This window comes from Gymnogyps californianus, chromosome 8, assembly GCF_018139145.2.
Source record: "Gymnogyps californianus isolate 813 chromosome 8, ASM1813914v2, whole genome shotgun sequence".
Taxonomy (NCBI): Eukaryota; Metazoa; Chordata; class Aves; order Accipitriformes; family Cathartidae; genus Gymnogyps; species Gymnogyps californianus.
Genome location: NC_059478.1, coordinates 3,278,439 through 3,290,398, shown reverse-complemented (window position 1 = coordinate 3,290,398; position 11,960 = coordinate 3,278,439). Strand labels below are relative to the sequence as shown.

The window sequence follows — 11,960 nt, the reverse complement described above, 5'->3', positions numbered from 1 at the left end:
AGAGGGACGCGCCGCCGTACCCACACGCCTCTTCTCCGGGAGGGAGGCGGGCGGGGAGGCACGGCGGTGGCGGCCCGGCACGTACGGCGGGAGAGGAGGCGGGCCGGCACCGCCTACATTTCCCAGAGCGCCTCGGGGCTCCAGCTCCCGGGCCCCCGGGCCTTGCCCAGCGCGCCCCGCGGCGGGGAGGGGCCGGGGCAGCGGCAGCTGCCGGAGGCGAGCAGCGCGGTGGGCTCTGCCTGACGGGGAAGCCCCTGACCCGAGAGCGGGGCCGCTGCTCGGGGTACCCCGGAGGCCCCTCCGCCAGGACCGTCCGTTCCTGAGGCCGCCCGGGGCGGCGGGGCGCGGAGCCGTTGCCCGCCTCGAGCTTCAACGTCGACGGGAGGGTGCGTCCGAGCTGGCTGGCTGTGAGGCGGGGCCGCCCCTGTGCCCTGCTGCCGGGGAGGCGAAGGAGGGAGCGGAAGGGAAGGGAGGGAGGGAGGGAGGGAGTGTGCCGGCAGCTGCCGGGTGGGGTGGGGGAAGGCCGGCCGGCTTGTGCTCCGAAGGGCCCCGGGGGCTCGCCCTGTATTTGCCCTTTCTTCACGCGTGGGGTTGGGGGCAGGAGGCTGCCGCCCCTTTGGTCGTGGCGGAGCGGCAGCTCCTCTTCCTTCGGTCGCTTCAACCCGCCCATGTTGAAGGCTGTCTTAAAGAGCCGTGTGTTTATTGAGTCTTCCCTGCTTTATGGCTGAGCGACTTCTGTGGCTTACCTGTTTAGGCAGTTGACCTGTACTCTAGGAATTCACCTCTAGAGCTTTGGGAGCTTCTGGTGAAGCTTTCTTACAGCCCTCTTAAACCTCTTCTTGTTCGGGGCAGGCTCGCAGGACTAGTTTGTGTAGAGGGAGGTGTAGCTGTTGCGAGATGTCATGATATTACCTCCGCCCCGGGGCGGGGGGGAGGCTGGCTAAGGCGAGATGGAACTCCAACTATATAGTTGGAACTGCTTTAAAACTTGGCGGTTGTATGACTAAATGTTAAAGGATGTTTGTCTCTATTAGTCTGGTATGTTTGCTGGTACAAAATACGTGTCTCTGGAGCAGATGGTAAAATAATTGCCATCTTTTTTTCTGTGAAGTTCTCCTAGTGAGATGTGAATAATTAACCCTGTTGAAATCTGCCGTGGCTATGTAACGAGAAGACAAGAGAAGCGTATTACAGTATTTTTTCTCTATGCTGTTAAAATTTATTTTTTATACCAGCTGGAAATAAAAACTTGAAATAAATAATAATGGCAACGCTGTTTTCCTTAGGATTTGAAGATGTCTAAAAAGAAACTGAAGAAATTAACTGGAAAGGAAGACTGTTTGGATGGCCAGGATGACAAAGTAGGAACAGCTGTATTATTACTGTTATCATTATTTTAATTCAAACCCCCACATTCAAGAGAAAAACATGAATTGTTTAGCAGTCTTGTGATAGAAGGATGAATCAAATTTAAAGGTGGGGTCATTAAGAATAGCAGGAGGGTTGAATTCGTCAGATAACTAGCTTATGTTTTTCTCCGGAGGCTATGAGTAGTGTGGGTATCAGAAAATAAGAGATTTTTTTTTTATTTTAGTATGTCTTCCTGGTTGAGGAAAGTTGAGCTTAAAACTGTTACCGAAACCATTACTGTTTTCCTGGATTGTTCTTTATCTTGGATCATATATCTTAATTTTCTGATTAATCACAAATTGTACTTGGCAGCATTTTAGCAAGCAACTCTTAAATATTTCCTTTTAACCACAAAGACATAAATCAATGACCAAAATTCTTAGTATACTCTGCTACATCTAGTACCAGTACTCTGGTACCAGATGTACTCTGGTACATCTGGTATCTAGTGAGTAAGCTTTCACTGAATTGCTTGCAAAATGCAGGTGTTACAAGGATGATAGTCTTTCTGGTCACACTTGTATGTAGCTTCCCATTCTTTTTTATCGTTTGTATGCCCTTCTGCGAAGTTATTGCCTGCCAGTAGTGTAATACATATCCAAGAAATCAGTAATTTAATAAATCTACACTTAAGTTTGCTAGATTTTTTTCCCTTGCATTTTGTAAGCTATATACGAAATAAAAGAGCTTTTACCTGTCTTATCATAAATGTCTCAAAAAATGTTTGGAAGTGTTTATAAGTAAGCGTGATATGGCCTTGTAAACTGAGTTATACATGTTAGAAGCCTTTTGCTCATGTAGAAAATGTTGTTCAAAGCCAAATATTTGTAACTATTTTTTCTCCTGAATTCCTTATTATTATTCAGTTTGTCTTTTAACATTGACTTATCCTAAGGTGGTGGGTTTTTTTACTTCTGTAATACAAAGGGTAAAAACTTGGCTTAAAACCTCATACTATAGCTGTATTGCCATTGCTAATCCCTATACCAGTTTGAAGAATACAGAGTTTTAACTGTTGCATGAGTCTGTTTGAGACAGCATTAAATATTGCTATATGCAGACATTGACCAACACAAGCAACAGTGAGAACCCAAACTAATAATAGCAAAAAGATAAGGAAACCTCTGATTAGAAGCAAGTGTTTCTTTAGTGTGATCACACTATGGATAAGAGGTATCTTCAGCTCTTACAGGTGAGAGTAAGCCATTTAAGTAGAGTCATATTTAGGCGTGATTGTGTGGGAGCTTTAGGAGTTTTTTGGTGTGGTGTAAGCATGACCACAGGTTACAGAAAACTTTATGCCTGTTGGCTTTTAGCGGTTTGGCATATAATTCCGTAAGTATGAGTGAAAGGACATTTGTCGCAGTATAAATTAGAACAGCTTTACACAGAGCAGTCTGGAGGAGTCTGCACAGCTGCCTCTGGGTAAGATGTCCTGGGTAGCACCAGGTGATATGATAGCCATGGGATTGTAAATAGAACACCTAAACCAGTCTGCTCCAAGAGGATATTTACCCCAAACTGATAATGCTAAGAGGAAAGTAATAGTAAGAAAGTCTGCTTAAGATGGCTAAATTAAGTGGAAAATCAGGGAATTATCAAGAGACTTTTGAGAAAAGAAGGAGCTAGATTGAAAAGAAATACTAAAAACATCATGAAAACTCATGGTTCTGGGGGAATAGGCCTTGAAGAGAGGAAAGTGGTAACTGAGCAGCAGTCAAACTGGGCTTGCTACTGCCAGAAGTTGTCCCACCAGCATCATGACCTCCACCTACCTGGATGGAGCATCTTCACTGCCAGACGCTGTCAGTAGCCTGCATTCCAGCTGGTGGAGTGACAGTACAGGGGGGACATCCCGTAGGGTCCCACACCTTGGGGCTGTGTACATGACCTCGTGGGGGGCCTTTCTCACCAGCATGTGCATTAGCAGGTTGTAGGAAGTGGTATGGCTGCACACACAACTGGAGCACCCACGTCTTCAGCGGCATGAGTGTGTGTGTGCCAAAGTGTATCATGTAGGTGTGTGAGATTAAACCTTTCTGATACCAAAGTCGTCTGATCTGGTATCATTTTGCAATTGTCTATTATTATAGTTTTTCTGTTGTATTGCTAGTATTGATCCTGAGTGTGTAGTTCACTGATTGCCAGTTAATTGAGTGGTTAAATTGAGTGGTTAATAAACCAGTAAAACACTTCGATTCCTATTTGATTATAATCATGTGAGTTGAACAGGTCTTCCTGCAGCAAGTTGCATTAATATGATTCTCAGTGGCAGCAGCCTTTAACAGCCTCCTAAGTTACGATTTCATTGGTTTTGCTGCTGTTACAACTCCAGAACCAACCACAGGCAGAAGTTCTCAAAATTTCCTTACTTCATTAGGACTCCACTGGTTTCTGCAACCCTTTTATTTTTTAATGAAGTGCTTTCTAATGTGGAAGTAAAATAGCTAAGGCCTCATAGGCCTTTGCAGGCCTCTCTGGTTAGGAGAATCTCTGCAGCAGTGACCTAATGGCCTCACTGGGTCAGCATGACCCAATTATTGAAGGAGGGAATTATTTGTAAAAGGATATACTGTCTGGAGCTTCCTTATCTGAAGTAATCCATATGTTACTGTTCTCTGTTGCCATTTCCTACACTCTGCTGTAGTTTTGGGAGAACTGAGTCATATAACCCAAAGGTGTATAAAAATTAACTGCCTTATTGGGCAGAGTTCATAGCAGCAGAGTCTGTCATTTTGCTGCTCTCTGTTCTCTCCCATAGCTGCAATAATAAACTGCTTTCTGTTCTGACCTGATCAAAGTTGTCTTCCAGTTATTCCGCAACATGAATGCGACGCAGCTGGCAATATAGATATGCCAAGCAGTGCTATAACTGCTTTCTAAACAAGGACTGTTCAAGTTATTTGTTTGGGGACTATCTTTACTCTTAACCAGGCCTATGTAACTGCAGTTTCACACTGTTCCACCTAATTAGTAAATCTGATGAGAATTAATAACACATCTCTTCTGCACAAAAACCTCCCATAGCAATATCCTCTCTTTGGCCTTACCTGGGGGTAGCTGGAAGCAGTCTTCAGGTAACTTTCTTTTCCCTAAGAATTTTTATAAATATACAAAAATGTATATTTTACATACTGATATACTTGTAAAGTATATGAAACACATGAATCCTAAGTGTGTTTGATTAGTTGAGCTTTCTCTATTTATAACCCAGGACTGTGCGCTGCATTCAGTTTTTCCCCTTGTGTTGTTCTTAAATACAACAAAATCTAAATACTAAATTATAGCAAGGTATGTGGCTGCCTTTTTCAAGGTTAACTTATTCAAAATCATAGTGAATCTAGTGTGAAATAATAGCTTGTTCCATGTTATGAAGGCTTTTTTTTAACTGTAGTTTCCTCTATAAGCCCTTGGGTTTTTTCTTTCTTTCAGAACTCTGAAGACACAAGATCTTATAACCATACTATGAAAGGAGAGACAGAATTTCAGAGGTAAATTCTTGCTCTGTCATTAAATGGAACTACTTAAAAATAAAACAATCACAGACTTTTTTTAATACTGAATTTAAGAATTTTGTTCGACTTGTTCACCAAATAAACTATGTATTTTAACTGATGAAGTGTTGGCATTGCATTAATGAGTGGATTCTGTCTAAGCTGGACAGTTTGAGATAGTTGAGAAGACAGGGTTCAGAATTATTTTTTTTTAACTCTAATGTATGCTAGTACACTTCAAATAAGGTAGGAATTATGCTTCCAACACTGCTGTCATAAAAAGATCTTTTTGTTGGTGGTGTTTTGAGCACTACCTTGTTGGTCTGTATTGCATATTACACGTTTTGCTAGCAAAAAAAGGCTCCAGTGAAGTCTGGAGGATAGTTCTGCAGTGAACTTAGTACTTTTAATAGATTCCTGTAGTCCTGAAATCATTGATTTCTCCTGATGCTTGAAGTAATTGATTCGAATGCAAAGAAAGCAGTCTTTCGCCTTGAGTGTAGCAAATGTAAAGAGTGTTTGAAAACTACTTCATATAAAGTGAGAATGTTCTCATGAATCCCGAGATGGAAAAGCTTTGGATTGTTTCTAAATCTTTGCAGTTTCTCTATTAGATTGGAGTTGTAAGTCGTAGGATATTTGGCTGCATGTATACATGCTGTTAAGCACTGTTTGTTAATATAGTTATGATATAACCATAAAACAGTAACTGTGTTTGTGCCAAAACTCTGTCCAGTCCAGTACCCCATCCCTGACAGTGGCCAGTAGGACTTGCACAGGAAGGAGTATGTGAAACGAGACAAGTACAAAATGATTTTTCCTCTTGTACACCCTCCCAGCTTCTAAGAACCAGTTAGGGGTCTCCTAAGTCAGAAGTTGGATGCCAATCAGGGCATTTAAGTTACCTGTCCTACATGAGTTTGTCAAATGGCCTTTACCTCCCCAACATTTTTGACAACACTATAATAGAGTAGGGTAGAAACTTTCTTTGGATATTTTAAACTTAGTGTATGGTAAATTTATTGAGTATTTTCTCTGCTCTTATAAGAAAGTTTCCTATTCAGTTTTCAAGTCATTCATGATTTCTGTAGAATGTTACTATATTCCCATCAATCATTCCTTTTCCAAGTTCTCCAGTCTGTTTATCCTGCACTGTTTGAAAGCTGTGCAGTGTTTGGCGCTGAACTGCTTCACACTTGAATTTTAGGGTGACACGCCTCATATATCATTAAACTACTGTTAAAACTTATCTGTGTGATAAGATGAAACTAGACTTTGTAGGGCATGTCTCAAACCAACAGATAATGAATGCAGAAAAAGCTTTTTCTCAATTTTGTAAGCTAAAATAGCTGTACAGCTAGGAAAAATGTAAATACTAAAAATGCTGTGTCAAACTATGTTAAAGGACAGATGTTCCTGCAAGTTCATATTTAAGAACATACCCAACTGGTGCTCATAAATACTTAGCTGTAGCTGCCTAAATCAATGCAGGCTTTTTGTTTGTTTGTTTTGTTCTTTTACATTAACTCAGCTAAATTACATTACTTTTTTCATAATGTTTTGAAAGATTCAAAATAGAGAAAGATGGGCAAGAGAAGAAGCGAGACCAAAGTTCTAATATTTCTCATGGCACTGATGGAAGATCCCAAGGAAAATCTCCAAATAGAAGCAAAACCACAGACAATTCTCTAATCCAAACTGAAAAACAAAAGAGAATAGTTATCCAATTTAAAGCCAAAGAAATTAAACATGGAAAAAGTACACGCACTCCTGATGTAGTGACTACTAGCAGGGAAAGTTACAACAAAAGTCGTTTTGATGGAACAGAAGGAAGAAGAGTCTGGCATAGCTTTGCAGTTCAGAGGGACAAGGCACTGAAGAAAAAGAGAGAGAAAGTTGAACTCTGCAAACTAAAGTTAAAAGCGGAACAAACTATGTTGGAAAAATTTAAGTCATCTGTGTACGATTCACATGTACCATGTAAAAAGGCAAATGGATCAAAAAAACAGAGTGAAGATGTTGGAATTCCAAAAAAGCCATCTGACAACTCTACAGGGACTGTGCGTGATGATAGGCCTTGCACTAAGAAGCCAAATACATTATCTAGGACTTGGGAAGAAGAGTATGAAGAAGAATATAAGGAGTTTTCTAAGAAAACACGGCATGTGAATAAACATACAGCATCACATTATTCAACTGAAACACCACAACGATGGGACTCTTGTAAACAGAAAAAACAGGATGCTGGTTCTGATCAAGCTACTGGTAATTCAGGGACTGAAGAGGGGGACTTTGAAGCCACAGCGTTATGTTTTAAGCAGGTAATGAGAACCCAATTCTTTGTATTATGGAGGTAGATGTTTCAGGCTAGTTTCTGAATGGCAGGCAGTTTTTATATAAGCAGACTGTCTCCTTACAGATTTGAAACAGGATCTCATCGCTAACTGGATGGATTTTTCTGGTCCTGATGTATACCACGTTAAAATGTTGCTCTGCTCTGCTCAATGGTTAAACAAACTAGAAGAATAAAGGTCTTGCGTATTAGGACTGTGTCTGCACATATGCTTTCATAGCTTCACTTTGCTGCTGGGGCTGTGGAATACTTCAATTTAGGTATAAGTCAGCAGAATTTTTTTTGAGCTGACATGGTTATATCATTTTTTGAATGAATAAACTGAACCAATGAAAACTTGCCTGCCAAACAGGTGCTCATTGCTGGCAAAGTGATGCCAGGAGAACTTGTTGTAGATCTAGGACTAAATTTGTACGTTTCCTGCAGAACTTCACGTTTGGCTGTGATCAGTGTGTTTCTGAGCTCTAGCTTGTGTTTGGCTCTGCACCTCAACTTTCTCTTGAGCGTGCTTACTTTGTTGTTCTCGTTTAATATGCCCAGTGTTTTTGGAGATTTCAGTTCACGTTACGGTAGCGCGATCATTTTGTGTGTATGCAAAGATAGTAATTACATACAGAATTGTTGAGGTTGGAAGGCACCTCTGGAGATCGTCTAGTCCAGCCCCCTTGCTCAAGCAGGGTCAGCTAGAGTAGGTTGCCCAGGACTAGGTCCAGTCAGGTTTTTATATCTCTAAGAACAGAGACTCCACAACCTCTCTGGGCAGTCTGTTCAAGCACCTTCACTGTAAAAAAGTGGGGGTTTTAATGCTCAGATGGAATTTGCTGTGTTTCAGTTTGTGCCCATTGCCTCTTGTCTTGGCACTGGGCACTGCTAAGAGTCTGGTTCCATCTTGGTTATACCCTCCCATCAGATATTTATAAACATTGATAAGACTCCCCCTTCTCTTCTTCAGGCCAAACAGTCCCGACTCTTTCAGCCTCTTGTATGACATGGCCCAGTCCTTTAATCATCTTAGTGACCCTTTGCTCAATGCACTCCATTAAATTCATGTATGTCTTGTACTGGGAAGCCCAGAGCAAGAATAACATAGTCGCAAACCCACAAGAGATTGGAAAAACAGGCTTACTGTGTAAACTGCTATGTTTATTTTAAGAGAAAGCCATCCTTCTAAGCCCTTTTGAAATGATACTGTAGATGCTTCATCATGGATATCAAAAATATGTTTTATGTTACGTATTCAATTCACTTGGGAATATTCAGTGTTCTCTAAAAAGCACTCTAAAAGTTTGTGTTCTACTTCTGTTCCTACTTGTTTCTAGAATTTTGAGCTCCCGTGCACGTCTGACTCCTACCAAGAAGGTGAGGACATAAAGTCTGTCCAAAAGGTTAGTGACATACTTGTTTTAACACTAAAGAGCTATATTCTGAAACTCTTGACATGGGGATCACTTGTTCCTCAGTCTTCCTTGATGTTTTGTGTTGTTGGTATGGTTTTTTAAATTCTTCCTACAGAGCTTTGAAGTCTTTCCACCCCTTCAAGACAGTCAGAACCAAGAAACAGACCAAGAGGTTAGTAATGCTTTAATTTAACACTTGTAAGTTGTATTAAAACTCACGGCACCGAGGTTGTGTAGCTGGACAATTCCATGACCTTTCCCAATATTTTGCATTTTTGGCTTATGATCTACACTTCAAAAATCGTGGAGCATTTTTTTCAAATACTAAACAAACTTGCTAAAGTACTGCTAATCGAGAACTTTCTGAGATAGAAAGATTGCCTTTCTGTTATTCTTTGAAATGTAGGGGACGTTCGTAGTTGCTTACATACTCTAGCTATCTCATTTTCCATCCTCTAAATTTCAAGTTGGAAGAGAGAGGGGTTTTTATTTTTTTTTTTAGGAAAAAGCTGTCAGGAAACTTGCAGTCTATGTAGCAAAAAATGGAACAAAGTTTTTGGGTACCAGGTAGAAAGGTCATAAACAAATCTTCCTTCTAGGCTGTATTTTGGATGTCTTTTGTGGACTTCTTATAGTGGAGGATGTGCAGAAGGTTCTCATGGCTTTACATTTGCTGTACCGACTTAAAATTTTTCATGCTTCATTTTTAGTCAGTTTTAACACAACAGCATTAATGCGAAAGTATCTTTTTTGGGAGCAATTCATAAGTGATTACTTACAATTGATTTCATACATGCAGATTTTTTTCATTGTAGATGCAGATAGTTGAAGATTTGCATGTTGCTCGTGTTCAGAAGAGGATGGCGCTGTCTGTAGTACAGACTTGTGGAGAACTTACAAGTATGGAAATAGATCTTCCAGAACAGGATTTAAATATTTCTGCTGGTATGTCATGATTTGATGTTCTTTGGTATCTAATTGCAACTAGTTATTACAGTCAGTTAGTGGTCTGAGTAGAGAGTACACAACTGATTTTTTCACAACTGTTTTGTTTTTTTTTTTTTCTCTTTTGTCCCCCAGAGTCTTTTACTTCTGGTCTGAACATATTAGTGGTGATTGACACAAATATAATGATTAGTCACCTTGAGTTTGTCAGATCCCTGAAATCTGAGGATATACCAGGTATGTGAATACATGGTGATCAATAAGACATTTTAAGAAAAAACAGGTGTTGTAAGAACTTCAGGCTACATGAACTAAAACAAACCTGGGCTCCTTAAAAAGGCAGCAGGTTTCCTATAGAGGCAGAAGGCTCACACTTAAGAGGCTGGTTCTGTGAACCCAAATAGGCTGCCTTTTAAGGAAAGTTCAGCTATGAAAGTAGAACCTACTATGCTTGTAGCTACGTACTTACAGAGAATCATGGTCAATGTTCCCAGGAATGTGCATGAATTCTTAGAGGTAAATAAGTCTTACCTATTGTAAGAACATACTTTTAAGCATTTAATCCATTACTAATGGTAATGATGTTTTCTACTCTCTTTTTAGGATTTTTTTTTTTCTAGAAATCTAAAAACATTTAAAATCTGATAAGCAGTCAGTCGGTGCTTTATTTGTGTCTTGGTAAAGGTCACAGAATTCAAAAAATGTGTGAGCAATTTCTCAGGAATTCAGATTGCAGACCCTGACTTTAATGTTTGGCTTTAATATGTTGTGAAGCTGTTAGTGATTTAGTGTTAGCAGGATTAGGATTGTCCGTGTCAGTTGTTGGTAGACATATTTGGAATCTATCAAAATGCTTAGGGTGCTTTGATGCTTTCAGCTAATGAATACACTTGTTCTGGTCACCTGGAAAATAACTTTAGTAAAGGCCTGAGTAGCTTTCAAGAGTGTGTCGGACTGTATTTCTCTTTCCCGTATTAGGAATGGTGTTGCATTGTGTACACTGGGATGCCTTTTTTAGAATATTGCAGCTCCCAATTTCTGGTCCTGCACCAGACCCATTATGCTCAGAAAGTTACTGATTCCTGACCTATTTATTACAAAGCAGATGGATATTAATGTGGGTTTTTTTGAATTGTATTCTTATAATGTGACTGAGAAAGAAAACAGTTGAAGTATTTGTCATGGGTGGACCAACAGAACAGTCATTAAATTTCTGATTTACCACGTATTTCATGTATAATAGTTTTAAAGTTCAGACCATACTTACATACAAATAAAACCATGGTCCACTATCCGTACTTCCTGTTCCTGGCTTAGGAATGGTGGTTGGCAATTAGCACAAACCATTGCTCCTTTTGTTTGGTGATTGTTTTGGCACAGTAACTGTTGTGGTCATTTAGGTATTTTCAGCCTGTTACTTCAGCTGCTGTCACCTTGCTTTAACATCTTGCAGTGAGTGTGTGGCAAGATCGTAATTCCTGCAAATATATTTTATAATATTGCTACACACTGTTGTCAAAGTATTCTGTTGATTAAAATTGAGTCTTCCTTTTGTTTGCCTAATACTGTCGTTTTTACATATAACCAATGTAGTGCCAGTTTGAGGTTCGATTAGAAAGAGGGAACTTGGCCTTTTTCAGTTGTTCATTTTTTAATGCTAGATACTCTTGAGCATGGAATATGAAAACTACTGGCAAAAAAGATAAGTGTGAACTGACATAAATATGATGTTTGAATTAAAAGTTATCTGTAGTCGTTTTCGTGGCTCTTCAAAATATCTTTGTGTTTTGGTTGTGGTTTTTATTTTTCCTTCCAGGCGTTGGCAGACTTGCATTAATAATTCCCTGGGTCGTTCTACAAGAGCTGGACAACTTGAAGAAGGGGAAAATGTTGCAGCATGTTCGGGACAAAGCTATCCCTGCAGTCCAGTTCATCTACATGTGTCTCAAAAACCAAGATTCAAAATTGTGGGGGCAATCCATGCAGCTTGCTTCTCAAAAAATATGTAATATATGTGCAATCAATTTGTTTTGGGTACTTAATCCTAGTGTGAACCTTAGCACTAAATTTTGAGTTTAATACAGTCTTCACTCTGCAGTTTGCTAATTAAAATTAGCTAATAGCTTACAGCAGCCTTCAGAGCATATGCAAGGCTATAGTATGCAAATACCTTATTCAGATTAGTGCTTTGTTCACTATTGTTTTATCAATTGTTTCTTGCTTTTAGCAACATCTGTTGGTGAGTGGGGGATTACTTAATGAAAATTCATCTAGTTGCTTTTACCTATGAGCTAAGAGTATGTTGTGCGCTTTTGCTTTTGACTCGATCATCACAAAATCTAACATACTCAAATTTACGTG

The 11,960-nt window shown here is 40.0% G+C and overlaps 1 protein-coding gene across 2 annotated transcripts in view; it reads left to right on the top strand.

The window, feature by feature from the left end:
* The first annotated feature begins 215 nt into the window (after positions 1–215).
* The window catches only part of SWT1 (SWT1 RNA endoribonuclease homolog), a 39,948-nt gene continuing 28,203 nt past the window's right edge, over positions 216–11,960 (top strand). Inside the window, exons 1-9 of one of the 2 annotated variants that reach the window (XM_050900890.1) lie at positions 216–386; positions 1,287–1,361; positions 4,843–4,901; positions 6,472–7,225; positions 8,577–8,642; positions 8,770–8,826; positions 9,470–9,599; positions 9,735–9,836; positions 11,416–11,604. In XM_050900890.1, the coding sequence (XP_050756847.1) occupies positions 1,296–1,361; positions 4,843–4,901; positions 6,472–7,225; positions 8,577–8,642; positions 8,770–8,826; positions 9,470–9,599; positions 9,735–9,836; positions 11,416–11,604 (1,423 nt within the window). In that variant the 5' untranslated portion in view covers positions 216–386; positions 1,287–1,295. The remainder of the gene's footprint in view (positions 387–1,286; positions 1,362–4,842; positions 4,902–6,471; positions 7,226–8,576; positions 8,643–8,769; positions 8,827–9,469; positions 9,600–9,734; positions 9,837–11,415; positions 11,605–11,960) is intronic. The other variant, XM_050900889.1, reaches the window with a different exon arrangement.